Here is an 18,451-nt window from a genome sequence, read left to right on the forward strand (position 1 = left end):
GATACTGACCCCATGGGGTCACCAGCGCCTCTGTGGCATCTGCCAGAGGATCCCTCAACCATGCTTCAAACCTCTGCACCTTTCGGTTGAGCCAAGACTCCAACAGATCCAACTTCGGGGGTGCCCCACTGGAGACACAGCTGATAAAACAACTCCGGATAAAGGGACCACTCCCCGTGGTCCAACGCCTGCCGACTGAGATAATCCGCCTGCCAATTTTCCACTCTGGGAATGTGTACAGCAGAGAGGGCTGGAACAAACTGACCGTTCTGCCCACCTTAGAATGCCGGCTACCTCCAGAGCCACCAAGTCATTTTTTGTGCCCCCTTGATGATTGACATAAGCTACGACCATGGCATTGTCCGATTGAATGTGCACTGGCCAATCATGAAGTTGATCCGTCCAATGATCTAGACATAGTCTGAGTTCCAAGACATTGATCAGTAGTCTTCCAGCGTCCAGATCCCTTGGCAGAATGCTTGCCGAGGACGCCTCCCCAGCCGGAGAGGCTGGCATCCATGGTGACCATTGTCCAATACAAAGGGAGGAAGGATTTTCCCAGCCGAAGCATCGGAGAATGAAGCCATCATATCAGAAACTACTTTGTGCCGGATCTGATTGCCCAGAGTCTTGTCCCATTTGGTAAGAGTTTCCCTTTGCAGGGACCTTGTATGGAACTGTGTAAAGAGAACGACCTCAAAGGTAGACACCATCAGGCCCAGCACCCGCATGCAAGTCCGGAGGGACAACCATCTGTTGGACAGCAGGGATGCCACCACCATTCGAATGGACTCCATTCTGAATGTCTGTACCGCACAAAGCAGTTTAGCGCCTTAAGGTCCAGGATTGGACGCACTTTGCCTTCCTTCCTGTGGACTGTGAACAGTTTTAGTAAAAACCCTGAAAACGTTCCGAGGTCGGAACCTGGACAATCACCCCTTGAAGGAACAGCTCTTGTATCGCCCCAAACAGGTCCTGTAAGCAGTCGGGGACAGGTGCAAGTTGGAAGGAAAAAACCTTGCGTGGGGAACAAGAGCGAAACTCGATCTTGTAGCCGGACCAAAATACTTTGTGGACCCACTTGTCTCACACTAGGGAAGTCCACGGTCCGGAAACCAGCAAAGGCGTTCCCCCACCCCCCATACAGGTGAGGGCGCACAACGGGTCTGGAGAAGCCTGATCTTGGCTTGCTAGACCAGGTTAGTTCGGATCCTCCTGAAGAGGCCCTGAAAGGCTTTGAGCCCTTGTCAGTCGACCCTAAGGGACGAAAGCTAAGAAGGAGGGCCCACGTCTACGATGAGGTTCCTTGCCCTTAGTAGCCTGCAGAAGAAAAGTACTACTCCCTTCTGTGAGACCTTTAATGATGTCATCCAGGGTAGCTCCAAACAGGTGATCACCTTGGAAAGGCCTTTTTTGAAGTCAGATCCACAGACCAGCACTTGAGCCAAAAGACACGCCGAAGGACCAATGCCAAAACAGAGAGGCGAGTCATCAGGGGAGTTGCATCCAAAGAGGCATCACAGATAAAGTGCAGCCCCTGGACCAGCTCGGCAAAGGCAGGGGGAGCTGTCCCCCCTCCAGGTCATGGCGTAAGAGCTTTCGCCCACTCGGTTAGAGTTTGCGACACTAGGGCAATGGTGAACACTGGTCTCATTCCTGAACCAGCCACAGTGTACATATGGCAGGCCGGGGACTCTTCAACCGGAGTCATGGTTGCCTTGTTTAATCTGGAAACCAGAGGGTCCACCACCGGCAGCACAGTCTACTTCTTAAGAAGTGTCTCCTCATAGGGGTATCGCCTAGTAAAGTGTTTAGGGATCCCATGGGGACGCTTTGATCGTCCCCACTCTTTAGCGACAATTCTGTCAAAATAGGCAGGGAAAGGAAACACCTTTGGTGCTCTGGATGGCTTGTGAGTGCCAAAGGGTACCTGCTCGTCTGTCACAGCTTCAGTTGTGTCCTCCATCTTCAGGGTCTCATGCACAGATACAATCAGTGCATCCACCAGCGCCTTTTCGTGCGCGGTTGCAGACGTGGAGGAATCGTCCTCACTATTAGAGCATTCCAGGCACGGGGTTGCAGACCCAGCAGGATGACCCACGCCTGTAGCGGCCGAATCAGATTCAGGATCTGAAGAGACAGATGAGGCAGGGGAAGGCGGGAGGCGCTTTTTGCTAGCCCGTCACCCACAAGCCACCTCCACCCGGGACACAAGGAACTCCAGGACCGCCATCAGTGCATGGATGAATGGGACGCAGCCTCAGATAACGAATCAGGTGGGGAAACGTGCTCCAAAGACTCCATGAGTCACCAGGGGGACCCCACAAAAAAGTGTAAAGCACTGCTAAGCGACAACCCCCACCGCGCTGGCAGCACCACCCGGTTGCCAGGCACAAAGCACCAAGCGATCCTCAGCAGAGAGGAAGAGGACCCCACCAGACTCACCACCCGCAGAGACAGCCACCAGGATAATCTGCACTACATGTGCGATGATCAGGTAGTAAAATGATCCAGAAGTCAGTACCAGGGAATGAGGAGGGGCTCCCACCGCCGAACTCGCTGCCCACAGGGATCCACTGTCATGGCCGCTATTTTCAATGGCAAACCACAGCAAAATGGCACCCGGACTACACAAACATGGCCGCTGTGTATAGAACACAAAGGCTACAAAAAATGGCGACCCAGCGTGGCACCACGAGGCATAAGGAGACCCAGGATTGGGTGACCAGGCCTAAAGGACAGATCCAGGCAGGACGGGGGGCACTGCCAGGAGCTCCCACCAGGTACAACCCCCTCCCCCCCTCCACAGCCAATCGTCCGGCCACCATCGGCGCACCCCCCGGCCCCCATCGCCCCTCAGCGCCCTGCCCCTCCCCGGGAAAGTGGCTAGACCACCCAAACAGGGTTTGGCAAGGGGGGTCCGATCGTCCCAAGGAGGGGCCCATGCTTACACCAAAACCCTTCAGGGGGAGAGGGGGCAGCTACTCACCATACTAGGAACCAGGCGGTACTGCTGCAGACAGAATCCCTCTCCATCTAAATGGTCTAAATGGGGGGCTATCGACCAGGAGGAACGCTGCAACTCGGGCCGAGACCAGGTCGTATGTGACCTCGCGAGGCATTTAACTCGCAGGCCAGCCCCGTCCAGTGGGGCTATGTTGCGGCCAACCTAGCGCAGAGCTGAGGTCTGCACATGCTCGCTGGCCAGACTGGGGTGACCACTGGATCTAGATTATCCAGCCCATCACCCAGTCCTGCAGTTGATTGTAGCTCTCACAGGAAAAAACGAGGAGAAAAGATTTCTATCTAGAAAGAAAAAATTTGCCCGGACCAAAGATCCCAGCAAAGAACTAGGTCCTTACTCCTGACTAGGCAGAAAAAAAACCGAGTGTCTTTAGCAGAGAGAGGGAGTATACCCCCTGGGACTGCTCATGGTTGTAGCCAGAATTTTTTTCTGCCTAGTGTCCTACTCCTGTCGGGGCAGTATAAGCCAATGGTTACGTATACCAGGAGCTGTGTCAGTCAATGAACGAAAGAAAAAAAAACATTTTCAGAGACTGGGTTCTATTGAGAGGGACCAGTGCCCTGGACCTGTGTAGCACCCTGCAGCTGACTCATTGCATTGTATAAAGTGCCAAGGTGAGTGCCCATGCAGGATGTCAGTGACATTGCATGGCTCCCAAGGTTTTACCGGATGCACCAACCCGGATACATTGCATCTGTGTAGAATTTGAAGAAAAAAAAAAAAAACTAGTGAAACTGATTTCTTCCTAAAGAAGAAGAGGTCCATCAACTTCAGAGGCTAGCACACAACTGAGGATTGACAGAGTAGGGTAGGGTTTAGGGGGTGTGTTTTAGAAAGCTTGCCAGTGTCCAATCACCTGAAGGTAAGTGCCTATAGCCCATGGTGTTTGAATATGCTGCCTGTGCTGTGTCCTGTATTGTACGATCAACATAAGGTACTAACAAGCCTTCTAATTCATCAATGGACGTGCCATGATTTTAATGACACCATTCACCATAGATATTAAAGCATGTGGACATGGGTTTAATGACACTTTAACCACTTGCCGCCCGCCCGCCGTCAATTGACGGCGGAGCGGTGCGACCATTATCCTGGGAAGACGTCATATGACGTGATCCCAGGAATGCAGGGCAGGCGCGCGATCGCGCGCGCGCCGCCCTGCACTGCCGGTGTCGGGGTGTCCCCGGGACACCCCCCGTCACCGGCAGGGGGGAAACAGCCAATGGGCGTGGCTGTTTCCCACGTGATCGGCTGTGTTCCAATGACACAGCCGATCACAATGGAGGCGCCCGGGAGATGACCGCGCATGCGCGATCGGGAGCGCGCAGCGCGGTCATGTCGGTGGCACTGTGTTCCGTAGGAACACAGCTGTCACCAGCAGTAGTAAACAGTCACTGACAGTGCCTGTTTACTATGTGATCGGCTGTGAATCCATTCACAGCCGATCACAAAATGTAAACAAAAAGCAGTAACTGACTGTTACTAGCTCTTCTCCCCTCATACAGTTTCCAGTATGAGGAGAGCAGAGCTAGAAATAGTGAGTTACTGCTCTGTACACCTGTACAAATGTAAAATCACAGTAAAATCACACTAATAAAGGTCCCCACACAGTCCTCAGCCCCCCCCAAAGTCACCTGTCACCGAACAGTCACCTCATCAGTGCCCAGAAATTGACACCCATAACGTTCACATTTGAGCGCAGCGATTGCGGGCAGAGTCACTGCGATTCTGCCCGTGATCCGGAAATCATTGCAAATTGCGGGACGCCTGTGCGTTGCCCGTTTTTTGCAATAGCACCCCAAACGCTGTGCGATGTTGCAGCCATTTCCGCCTGCCGAATCGCGGTAACATTGCGCAAACATCGCATGACGCCCAAAAAAGGTACAAGAGCTTCTTTGGGGCGTCATGCGTTGTTTGCGTGATGTTACCCCGATTAGGCAGGCGGAAATCGCAGCAACATCTAACAGCGTTTGGGGGGCTATTGCAAATCATGGGCAACGCACAGGCGTCCAGCGATTTGCAATGATTTCTGGATCGCGGGCAGAATCGCAGTGATTCTGCCTGCGATGGCTACGCTCACATGTGAACGTAGCCTAAAGTTCACCGGTCACCAGAGACTGCCATCAGTACCGCCGTGCACCATCACCCGTCACCTGTCACCCATCAGTGACCATAGCCCGTCACCTGTCACCAATCACTGTCACCTGTCACCCCATCAGTCATCGTCACCTGTCACCCCATCAGTCATCGTCATCTGTCACCCTATCAATCATCGTCACTTGACACCCCATCAGTGATCGTCACTTGTCACCCCATCAATCATTGTCACATGTCACCCCGTCAGTGATTGTCATCTGTCACCCCATCAATCATCGTCACTTGTCACCTCATCAATCATCGTCACCTGTCACCTCATCAATCATCATCACCTGTCACCTCATCAATCATCGTCACCTGTCACCCCATCAGTCATCGTCACCTGTCACCCCATCAGTCATTGTCACCTGTCACCCCATCAGTCATCGTCACCTGTCACCCCATCAGTCATCGTCACCTGTTTGCCATATACATGCAATCACTTACTGACCGCCTAACGACTATATGCGTCGGCCATTAAAAGCTAAATACTGGGGTTATGGCAGCAGATAGCCCCCATAACCCCGGTATTTTTTGAAACGGCGGGCGGTCGGCTTTCAGATGAGGGTGGTCCCAGTGGCGGATTCGCCGCGGAATTAGCCTTACGGTGCAGGGGAAGAGGTGCCCCCCCCCTCCTGCCGCGTCCCAGACGTTTTCCCAGCTTACCGGACCCGCCGGCAGCGGGGAAAACTATCCGGTCCCGGATCCTCCAAGACAGGAAGTCGAGTGAGGGCAAGATGGCCCTCACTCGACTCTATGGTCTTGGAGGACCGGAGCTACGTCAAAAGACGTTGCCTAGCAACCGGTTTAAAGGGCCACTTTTTTTTTTTGCTTTTATTTTTTTCCTCTTTCAACAATTTTTTTTTGCTTTTTTAGTGTAGTTGTGAGGTGTGAGGTCTTTTTGACCCCAGATCTCACAATAAAGAGGACCTGTCATGCCTATTTCTATTACAAGGGATGTTTACATTCCTTGTAATAGGAATAAAAATGATCAAAACATTTTTTTTTTTAAACTGTGTAAAAATAAAAAAATAATAAATAAAATAAATAGGAAAAAAAAAATTAAAGCGCCCTGTCCCCGTTAGCTCACGCGCAGAAGCAAACGCATATGCAAGTCCCGCCCACATATGTAAACGGTGTTCAAACCATACATGGGAGGTATCTCCGCGATCGTTAGAGCGAGAGCAATAATTTGAGCCCTAGACCTCCTCTGTAACCCTAAGCTGGTAACCTGCAGAAATTTTTAAAATGTTGCCTATGGGGATTTTTAAGTACCAATGTTTGGTGCCATTCTGTGAGCATGCGCAATTTTGAAGCATGACATGTTGGGTATCTAATTACTCGGCGTAACATTATCTTTCACATTATGGAAAAAAATTGGGCTAAATTTACTGATTTCTTATTTTTTAGTTCAAAAAAGTGAATTTTTTTCAAAAAAATCGCATTTAGAAGACTGCTGCGCAAATATGGTGTGATAAAAAATATTGCAACGATCTCCATTTTATTCTCTAGGGTCTCTGCTAAAAAAAATATATATAATGTTTGGGGGTTCCAAGTAGTTTTCTAGCAAAAAAAATGATTTTAGCTTGTAAACACCAAGTGTCAAAAATAGGCCCAGTCTTAAAGTGGATAAATGGACAACTTTGTGTAAAGCGCTACTTGGATGTTAGGCGTCTGTATGTGGCCAGGCTGTGAAAAAGTGTTACACATGTGGTATCGCCATACTCAGGAGGAATAGCAGAATGTATTTTGGGATGCAATTTTTGCTATGTACATGCTATGTGTTAGAAATATTGCATAAATGGACAGCTTTGTGGGGGTTTCCATTGTCCTGGTGCTCAAGGGCCTTCAAAAGTGCGATAGGTTGTCAGGAAATTATATGTGTAATTTATGCTCCTAGAATGCCGGACGCTGCTACTTGGATGTTAGGCCTCTGTATGTGGCCAGGCTGTGAAAAAGTCTCACACATGTGGTATCGCCATACTCAGGAGGAGTAGTAGAATGTGTTTTGGGGTGTAGTTGCAAGTATACATGTGCTGTGTGAGAGAAATAACCTGTTAATACGGCAATTTGTAAAAAAAAAAAAGAAAAGAATCTTCATTTTGCAAAGCATTGTGGGAAAAAATTACAACTTCAAAAAACTCACCATGCCCCTTATTAAATACCTTGGAATGTCTACTTTCCAAAAAGGGGTCATTTGGGGGGTATTTGTACTTTCCTGACTTTTTAGTGTCTCAAGAAATGAGATAGGCCTTCAGTACATCAGGTGTGATCAAGTGTGATCAAATTTCAATGATTCGCACCATAGCTTGTGGACTCTATAACTTTTACAAAGACCAAATAATATACACTTACTTGGGTTATTTTTACCAAAGATAAGTAGCAGTATAAATTTTGGCCAAAATTTGTGAAGAAAAATTACTAATTTGCAAAATTTTATGACAGAAACAAAGAAAAATGTGTTTTTTCACGATATTTTCAGTCTTTTTTTATTTATAGCACAAAAAATAAAAAACCCAGTATTGATCAAATACCATCAAAAGAAAGCTCTATTTATGTGAAAAAAAGGACACAATTTTTGTATGGGTACAGTGTTGCATGACTGAGTAATTCTCAGTCAAAGTGTGAGAGCGCTGAAAGCTGAAAATCGGTCTGGGCAGGAAGGGGGTGAAAGTGCACTGTAGGCAAGTGGTTAAAGAGAGCCTTTCGGGCCAGTGCTGTATCTTGGCCTAGGCCGACCAGGCACAGGCCTAGGGCGGAACTTTTCAGGGGGGCAACATAAAAGCTGCACACCGCATGAAAAAAAAACAAACAGCCTCCTCCCGGCTCCCACACAAAAAGGGTCCCCGCTGGCTTGCACTACACCTTTAGTATAGTGCCAGTCTTATGGGGCGAATTGGGCCGGAGGGCAGGGTCCAAGAGGCAAATCAGTCTGGCACCCCCATAAAGTGGTCACACTGCTACCTGCTGGTATGATAATCAGACAGAATGCAGGCCACCAACCCCTCTTAGTACAACTGGCCTGACGGCCGCCAATGCGAATGAGTGTGCAACTGCAGCCTAATGCTCCTCCGCCCCTCCTCCGCCCCCAGGTATGGCAGGCATCATGACAATAATATAATTTCATTTCTTTAAATATCCTTGTCCTTGAGCGAGCATATTGAATTGCATCATATACAATTAAGACTTTTAATTGTATAGGATTTAAATAATATTTTGGACCTGCTCACCTCATGTGTGCTATCGCAATATGTCACTGGGTTAATATGATTACTCCTATCTTAGAAGATATTTTGAATTGAATTGTGTTTGCTGCCACTGATTCTTCAAAGTATTTGTAAAATGACTATGGACTTCCTAGTCATTATACAAATAAGTGAAATAATCCTATGATTACAATCAGTGGCAGCAAACTCAAGTCCAAATACCTTAAAAGAAAGGAGTATTCTTACTAATCCAGTGACATAAGGCTGTACTAATGGGCACTGATGGCCACTGATGAGGCTGTACTGATGGTCACTGACGAGGATGCGCTGATGGCCACTGATGAGGCGACACTGATAAGCTGCACTGATGGGGCTGCACTGATAAGGCAGCACTGATGGGCACTGATATTATTCACTGATAGGCTGCACTGGTGGCCACTGATGGTGGGCAGTAAATTAGGCTGCACTGATGGGCACTGATGAGGCTGAACTTATGGGAAATGATGAGGCTGCACTGATAGACTGTGGTTGTGGTCTGTGATTTACAGATGACAGCGCGGGTCATAAACAGGAAGGGGTGTGGCCTTTACAGGAAGGGGTGGTTCATATTTAAATTAGGAGGTGTACAAGTTTAGTCAGGCCTAGGGCAGCACAAAACCTAAATACACCACTGCTCTCAGAAATCCATTTCTTTAAAGAATAGTCTTTCCAGAAATTATTATATGTTCATTCAAAGTATTTTATGCATTTTTTCACCTGTCATAGCCCCCCTTGTGTAGACATCCAAAGGCCCCCTTAGAATGCTGCTGGGCTCCACCATTTTGGATATGATGTCAGTAGCCTGAGCAGACTCAGAGTTGTCACTTAAGAGATACTCTATAGCAGTGTTTCTCAACCTTTTTACCATGGAGGAAACCTTGGCAAAAAGTCTGAGATCTCAGGGAACCTATAAACAAAAAATTCAGATTTACAGCTCATGGAACATTGGATCTGATCAGGGAGCTGTAGATGAATACACAAATATTGTAGAAATAGCTTTAAATAATAAAATATTAGAACTCACCTGAGACAAACATTTTAGTGTGAACAGGGCACATGTTAGAATGTTAAAACAAGACCAAAATATTCTAAGCAAGTCAAATTTGCACATATTACCATTCGTTTTTTTTGCACATATGCTGTGAACAAGGCCTTATTGAACTTAAAAAAAATATTGCGATTCATAAATAGGACAGCAGAGTATAGGAACAGTTGGGCCTTGTTCACTACATAAAAGCGTAAGAATTGATGGAAAATGGTGCAGATTTGACCTGCATAGAATACTTGTTTACATCATGCACAGAGACATGCATTTTCCTAACGTAGGTCTCTGAAAGGACATAAAAAAAACAACTGATTTCTATGTGCCGTGTTCACACCACATTGGTGTCATTTGAGTAATTTTCTCTGCAGAAAAATGCATACCTGTTGCATATTTATGTGCAGAAGAAATACGCACAATACCAATGTTGTTTTCAATGTGCATTGACAGCGAATATTGTCAATGTGCATTGATACTTGGTGCCTCCTCTATAGTTCCAGCTCCTCTGAACCTGTGAGGGTGGTGCCAGGAGGAGTGCTGACAGTGGGAGCACATGGCTGAATGTTGCAAGGGGCAAGATCCTGTGTATACAACTGAATGCAGACTGCAGAGGGGGGAGCAGAGCACAGGGGCCTATGGCTGGATTAGATTGAATAAAGCAGGAAGAGATATCATAATATCATTATGTAGAAATACGGCATAACATGAAGCTAATATAATCTCACCTCCTGCTATATTCAGCCTGATCCAGCTGTTTGCCCCCACCTTCTGCTCCCCCCCTCTGCAGTCTGCATTCAGTGCTGTTATACACAGGATGTCTCCGTTTGTTCTTTGCTCCTCCCCCCTCCCCCGTCTGTATTCACCCCTTCTGTACACAGGTACTCACCTTTAAATCCAGCCATGTGTTCCTTTTCTCTGCTCCCCCTTCCACAGTGTGCGTCACTGATAACATTCAGACCAGATCTCACCTTTTGATCTGGTGCTCCCCACCCTCAGTTTTCATTCTCGGCCTCCAAGGTCTCCATTCTGGGCTCCCTAGGCTCCATGCCTATTTTCTCAGCTCCCACGGCTCCATGCCTCCATGATCCCCATTCTGGACTCTCTTGTCTCCCCGTCTAAATGCCCTGAACTCAGAACTCCCTCTCTATGCATCCCTCCTGACTCTGCCCTCTGAGTTCTCTGATTCGGAACTACAGAGAGGGCATCGGGTATCAATGAGTACTCACTGTCAGTGCACATTAGAAACACTGGAAACAACAATGGGCGGATACTCATCTGCCACAATATTGAATTGCAGCGGAACCCCTGGGGACTTATCGCAGAACCCTACGGTTGGGAAACACTGCTCTATAGCATGCCCCATGGGTCATTCACCGTCACCTACATCAAAAGTTATGTAGGGATGTGAGGGGAGAGGCAAAGGAGCTGGGCCTCTCCCATATGAGGACTATGAAAAAACAGCATTTCAAATATTTTATTTTCCTTACTTTTAGCTGCATTTTTTAAGTTGATGCCTAGGTCTCTTTAAACATCTAGCACATATTGTTAACATACCTATATGCACATTTTCCTTGTGCTTTTTCAGTGTATCTTTGCTTCTAAACCTTTTCCCACAGCTATCAGCCTTACATATAAATCTCACATCACCTTTGCACGCCTCTTTGTGCTGTTCAAAACTGAAATAGATAAATCAAAAAAATAATTAAAGAATAAGTACATAATATGGGCAACTGTAAAAATGTTGTGCATGCTTCATAGAAAGGGCTTAAGTTAACTCGTGCATTACCTATACAGGAGATAAAGAAGTACTTCTTTTTCTTGGTTAGATGTCAAAAAGAAGACTAGGAAGCTTGAAAGTGGGCATGCAAAAGGGAAGCCAGAAATAAGACAGCAGTTCAGTAATTCAAACACAAAACCTCAACGCTGAGCCGAAGGAGGTATTGCAAACGGAACACTGATAAGTCCCTGAAGTGTCTCCGGAGATGATATTCTCTGAACATTGAAGTACACTGAAGAAAAGAGAACAATTTAGTGTCTGCAAACACAGCAGCAAAATGCTGTATCCAACACAACAATACATCTTTCTACACATTCCCAGGAAATGCCACATGTCAATTATTTCACTCATTTATTGCAGTAGCAATTACTGACAAGTGACTATAGGTGCCCTTTTCCATTGTGCTACATGTAACTTTAAGCAATAAGTCCCGGTTCACACATATGCGATGCAAATCCACTGCAGGTTCCTGCATCACATTCAACTCGCAGGCAGTTCACGCTGCTATATGCGAATCACTGAGGGTGTCAATACAAAGTTAACAACACCCCCAGATCAGTTCGCATATTGCAGTGCAAACTGTCAGTTCAGACATGAATCGGATCACATAGGTGTGAACACCCATGCAATCCGATCCTGGTGCGGACCCAAAAAAGGGTCCTGTACAAGTTTTGTCTGAATCCGATATGAATTCAGCTATACAATCTGTATGGCTGAATCGCATCACGCAGACATTGCATGTGATTTGCAGAGCAGTGCGCTCTGAATTACATGCGATGTCTGCCATCGCATATATGTGAACCGGCGCTCTTTTTAAAAGACACATATGTGAAATGCTGCCCTTAAAGGGCACAGTGGATCACTGAAGTTCTGGGTTCAGTCTCCATCATGGGTGTCATCATCATAATGTATAAATGTTCTTTTTGGTTATGCATTGGATTCCTTCTACTGTATGGAAACTAGACCTAGGGCCATTGTGTAATAATGGAACAGGAATATTAGATTGCACAGTGAGTGGTGTAAATGTTGAACCACATAAAGGACTTCTGACTATGCTGGAAGGTAAAAATTAAGAAAATAAATATTTTTTTAGTACATTGGATTGCATTATTTAGTCACCCAGACAACATGTTTTCATAAATACCCACTGTCCGTTGGGAGCATACATATAAACCTTAGTGGGTTATTAGCTAACAAATCAACCTACTGTGGGTTTTTATTGGAAAAGTGTTGGTGATTATTAACTCTCAAATGTGTTCTTTGCCCAATGGGATGCAGTATGCTAAATGTTATATCATAAACCTTTCTGCTTATAAATTCCCTAAACAATTTTAGGAGATAAAACTAGTTAGCAGTCAGTGTATACAGAGATTCAATATATCTGCAAATGAGTGCCTCATACCATCCCCCTTTTACTAAAAAAAATAAAAAAAAAGGAAAAGTGTGAGGAAAACGAACACAATACAAAGCTTTAGGGAGACACTAAGATGAAATTACTGGTGCATGTATGGTACGTGACCTTTCAAATGACAGGCAGTAGTGGAACCTTATTGGATATGTGAGAAAATATAACAGTGAAAGAGAAAGCCCAAATTAGAATCGATAAATAAAAAGTAGTAAAAGAGAGGGGACAGAAAGATTTATATATGGGGTGATGTAAATATGACCAAAAATCAGTGACCATAAGGCTGCATTCACATGTCAGCGTTTGGATCGTGGGCAGAACCGCCACGGTTCCGCCCGCGATCCGGAGATTATTGCAAATCGCGGGACGCCTAGCGTTGCCCGTTGATTTGCAATAGCCCCCCAAACGCCGAGCGATGTTGCCGCGATTTCCGCCTGCCGAATCGCGGCAACATCGCGCAAACAAAATCGCGGGACGCAATACGCTCCAAAGAAGCTCTTGTACTTCTTTGGAGCGTATTGCGTCCCGTGATTTTGTTTGCGCGATGTTGCCGCGATTCGGCAGGCGGAAATCGCGGCAACATCGCTCGGCGTTTGGGGGGCTATTGCAAATCAACGGGCAACGCTAGGCGTCCCGCGATTTGCAATAAATCTCCGGATGGCGGGCGGAACCGCGGCGGTTCTGCCCGCGATCCATACGCTCACATGTGAACGGAGCCTTAGTGTTATCTGACCCAAAACCAAATTTAAACAATATATTTGAATTATATTACTTAAGTAGCTAAATATGTGTGCAAGACAGCAAATCACTTTTAACAGAGTTGTTTGCATTACCAAGACGAGAGTAGAGCTAGAATCCAACCACCATGAACAGTTTTTTTTTTTTTTAAAAAGCACCCAAATGATTTAGATATGTTAATATTTTAAAGCAGGTAGCAACATGCATATTACTAAATATTCTGTTATGTGTACCAAGGCTACAAAATGTCATAATGGAAAAATAAAGTATGATACAAAAGTATCAATTAAACCAGGCAAACCAGCATAAAAATGTTACATATCTCCTTGTACTCTTTTGTGTGCTTTACAAGTGCTATACAGGTGACCTCTATAGCTTGGAGAACAGTTTGGGTTTATCTAATAAGAAAATACAAATATTAATGATAGCATCCAAGCAAAAATGTGGTTTTATTTATTATTTTCTCTGCATGTGGCTGGGTATTCTTTTGCAAAGTGAAGCTTCATCTCATTTACTAAGCTCTTAAGCAATTGTACTTGCAGACTACAACTGCACCTGCAAAGTGGCCAGTCTCTTTGCCTTTAGCAAATCAACTCCAATGAGTTACTGTGGATTAGTGAACACTGTACACTACATTTTCCAAATAAACAAAGCTTGCACTTTCTTTGTAACCCTGTGTGCACTATTCCAGTAAAATCATTTTTTAGAAAAATGTAAATGTTGATGTACTAATTGTCCACAACATTTAAACTATTTCATGAAAATATCACTAACCATAAAAAAGAAAAAAGGTGATTAAAGGATACATTCACCTTTTGAACATGTTGCATGTTATGCCCTTGTTTAGGGTGTAACATTTACTATGTTCAGCAACCCCCCCCCCCCCCCTCCTCATGACAGTGGGTGAGAATTCCTCTCCCCCCACAGCCGCTGTCACATTTAAGATCAACACAGCTCCGCCCACATCATGCATTCACAGCAATCAGATGCGGCAGATGGATTTGTAGTTTCCATGGACTGCAAGCATGCTGATCAGTATGCTCATAGTCCATTCTTAATCCCTCATGCTCTCAAACTGAAAGTCTATAATACAGAGGTACAAGCAGAAAGCTGGAGGGAGAGTGTGCAGGAGGCTGACAGTGCATTCACAATCTGCTGACTGCAGATGGAATACTTTGCTGGCTCCTGTACACAAAAATAATAAATACACATTTTTGTACCCACCAATATGTGCATTTAAGATTTTTTTTTGTTAAAGATTAACTCAGCCTTTAACTATAGAAGTCCAAGGAGCAAAGATACTGAACAAAGTACAGTAGCACATAGAAACCAAACATATATCATATTCCTGGAGATACACGGGCTGAATGTCGGACAGTTTCTATTGAACTGGCCAATGCAGCCTGACATTTGTGCCTGCATGTACTAGGCTTTAACCTCCCTGGGGCTTCTGTCTCATTACACATAACAGTCCTTCTAATCAAGCTATTGGACCAATCCCTGCTGACACATTTTCAAGTCCTCATTTGCATGGCTAAGGAGGACCTGAAGGAGGACTACATGTACTTTACAATCTATATATATAGATATATATATATATATACATAAAAAGTACAGTAAAACTGCAGGAAAGGGCACTAGGGGCAAACTAATGTGAATTTATTTTATTTTGAATTGTATCAGTGTGTTTGGTGTGTTTTACATTTGAATTTGCCGCCGGTTCCACCCCCCTGCGAACGTCACGTTGCAGGAGACGGAAGCCGGGGCAAACAGAGCATCGGGAGGAAGATCCGCCGCCACATGCCTACTGGCATCGTACTGGCTTCCTCTTTATTTGTTGCCTGGCTTTGTGCTGCCTACGCTGCCCCAAGTACTCCCATCTTGTCTATAGGCCTTGAGCTATTGTGCGCAATAGACTTGATTACAAGAGATCAAAATGAGAGAGGCAGGGTAGAAGGATGTGAAGATTGTGTGCAGGTCGCTCACTCATCGGTACTGATGTTGAGGTTTGCAAGATATATTCAGGTTATAAAAAACATATTAGGGCTACCTAAATTAATGATATTCACACTTTAGTTGGCAAGAGAAGATACATGTGCAAAATTAGATATATTTCAAGAACTTACTGTCTTTGAAGAGCCTGTTTCACAGGGAATTTTTTCCCACAATTTCTGCATTTAAACTCCTTTTCCTCACTTGGTTTCTGATGCAAAGCTTGAAGATGTTCAGCAAGAATCTCATGACTGGGAAAGCTGGATTCACAAAGTGGGCAGTCATGGTTATCTTTATGATTACAGTGTTCTGTAATGTTAATAAAATGCAACAGGACTTTTATTATACAGAATTTTTTTATAAAAAAAATATATTTTTATAAAAACAGAGTTTTTTATACAGAAATTAAGAAAATATACATAACAGGATGTTTTTTTTATTATTATTTTTTTTTTAACCACTTGCCGACTGTGCACTGTACATTTACGTCGGCAAAGTGGCTCTCCCAGGCAGAATCACTTTAATAAACGTCATCTGCCTGGGAGGAGCTAGGGGGTGAGCGCGCGCCACCGGCGGCACGCTCCCGCCCCCAATCATCAGCGGTGAAGCCAGTGCGGGTGTCAGGCGGCTCCGATTGCCACCTGACACCGGCGATCGCTCCCCGCTGACAGAGAAGGACAGATGGCTGATGTAAACACAGCCGTCCGTCCTTCTCCCTCGGATGATCACAGAGGCTATGTGATCCTGCTAATGCTATATAGGATCGCATGTCTCTGTGTTCATCTCACAAGCCCAACCCCCCCACAATTAGAATCACTCCCCTAGGCTTACATTTAACCCCTTGATCACCTATACTGTTAACCCCTGATTACTGTAGTAATGTCACTGGTCCCCCCAAAAGTGCAAAAAATCGCAGTTCGCTGCAATTACTAGTAAAAAAAAAAAAAACAATAAAAATTACATAAATCTTTGCCGTAGTTAGTAGATGCAATAACTTTTGCGCAAACAAATCAGAATACGCTTATTGCGATTTTTTTTTACCAAAAATACGTAGCAGAAAACAAATTGGCCTAAAATGTTAAAACATTTTTTTTTTTAAAAAAAAAATTTTGGGAATGTCATATAGCAGAATGTGAAAAATATTGTTTTTTTTTTTTTTTTGCTAAATTGTCGCTCTTTTTTTTATTTATAGCGCAAAAAATAAAAATCGCACAGGTGATCAAATACCATCAAAAGAAATCTCTATTTGTGGGAAAATGAGGACGTCAATTTTATTTAGTTATAGTGTCGCACGACTGTGCAATTGTCTGTTAAAGTAACGCAGTGCCGAATCGCAAAATAGGGCCTGGTCATTAAGGGGGAAAATCCTCCAGTCTGAAAGTGGTTAACGCTAAATGTCAGGCAAGCAGCTAAGTACACAGCTGAATAATATAAATGGGAGCAGTTTTACCTACCAAAGCATTTGTGTTTTTGGCCAGCCAGTCCTGAAATTTACACAGATTTGCTAAACAAAAGAGCCAAGTGGTGGTCTCTTTTCCACTGTTGTGGTTAAGCAATACAGTTAGGTCACCACCTCACCCAGTGCTGGATTTATAAGAGGGTAAAAGGGAAAACTGCCCTGGATTCCCCTGCCAAAGAGGGCTTCAGACCTCTTTAGAAAAAATAAAATGTAATAATTATAATATTTAATTTATTATTTAAAAACATTAAAGCGTGTGTGGGTGTCAGAATATGGAACAGTTAAGGCAAAGAAAGGGATGAGAGCTTCTGGCAAATGTTTTATATTTCTTAACTTTTACAACTTCTCATATTATTTTATTATTGGATTGTATTTCTTTTACTATTCAAGATGTTTGTTTTAACATGAATGTGAATTTATTACCTTGTTTAGGACAGACAAGTGGATGGGACAAGGGAAAAGATGTTGGAAAATGCCAGGCAACAGCCCTTGACCCTGTTGTGTGGGAATGAAGTTAACAGGGCTGCTGTTAGAAATCATGGGGCCCCGTACAGCCCACCCTATGGGGCCCCCCCGTCCCACCCTCAACCCAACCCCACCCCAAAAGCCGAAGGGGGGGGGGGCATATGGTGCAACAGCTGTGGAAGTGATCGGGCGGCTTAAGAGCTGCTCATATCACTTCCACATGAATTCTGACAGTTTCCTTTAAAAATACACAGTACAGACACTCCTGGCTGCTGACACTTTTACAAGCGTCAGGTGTTTTTTTCTGGCAAAAGGCTGCTGCCAGGAGGAGGAGCGTTTTAAATCTTCTGGACCTGAAGATTTTCCCCCTAATGACCAGGTAATTTTTTGCGATTCGACACTGCGTTATTTTAAAATAAAATTGCCTGGTCATGCAACGCTGTACCCAAAAAAAATAGATGTCCTTTTTTTCCCATAAATAGAGCTTTATTTTGGTGGTATTTGATCACCTGTGCTATTTTTATTTTTTGCGCTATAAACAAAAAAAAGAAGTGACAATTCTGAAAAAAAAAACAATATTTTCCACTTTCTGCTATATAATATTCCCCCAAAAAATGTAAAAATAAAATTTTTTCATCATTTTAGGCAAATTTGTATTCTGCTACATATTTTTGATTAAAAAAATCCCAATAAGCGTATTGTGATTGGTTTACACAAAAGTTATCGTGTCTACAAACTAGGGGAAAAATGTATGTAATTTTTATTTATTTAGAATCTTTTTTACTAGTAATGGCAGCGATCTGCGATTTTTAGCGGGATTGCGACATTGCGGCGGACAGATCGGACCAGTGACATTACTACAGTAATCAGTGCTAAAACTATGCACTGTTACTAGATAATGACACTGGCAGGAAAGGGGTTAACCCTGGGGCAATCAAAGGGTTAAGTGTGAGCCTAGGGGGCGTTTTCTAACTGTGAGGGACGGGGGCTTGTAAAATCAATACAGAGACCTGTGATTCTAATTAGGAGGAACACAGGAGCTCTGCATTGATTACTGAGAGAACAATGGTCTGCTGTGTTTACAACAGCAGACCGCTGTTCTGTCTTCACGGGGAGCGATTGCGGGTGCCCGGCAGCAATCGCGGCCCCGTGGATAGGCTTTCCCGC

General features: G+C 44.7%; 1 protein-coding gene across 1 annotated transcript in view; it reads right to left on the reverse strand.

The window, feature by feature from the left end:
- PRDM5 (PR/SET domain 5) overlaps positions 1 to 18,451 on the reverse strand; it is a 306,280-nt gene that overhangs the window by 227,666 nt on the left and 60,163 nt on the right. Inside the window, exons 5-7 of the mRNA XM_082253594.1 lie at positions 15,495 to 15,669; positions 11,365 to 11,457; positions 11,003 to 11,124 (exon numbers count right to left, since the gene is read on the reverse strand). Coding sequence (XP_082109720.1) covers positions 11,003 to 11,124; positions 11,365 to 11,457; positions 15,495 to 15,669 — 390 coding nt within the window. The remainder of the gene's footprint in view (positions 1 to 11,002; positions 11,125 to 11,364; positions 11,458 to 15,494; positions 15,670 to 18,451) is intronic.

This window comes from Pelophylax lessonae (genome assembly GCF_965119305.1).
Source record: "Pelophylax lessonae genome assembly, chromosome: 1".
In the NCBI taxonomy this organism is placed as follows: Eukaryota; Metazoa; Chordata; class Amphibia; order Anura; family Ranidae; genus Pelophylax; species Pelophylax lessonae.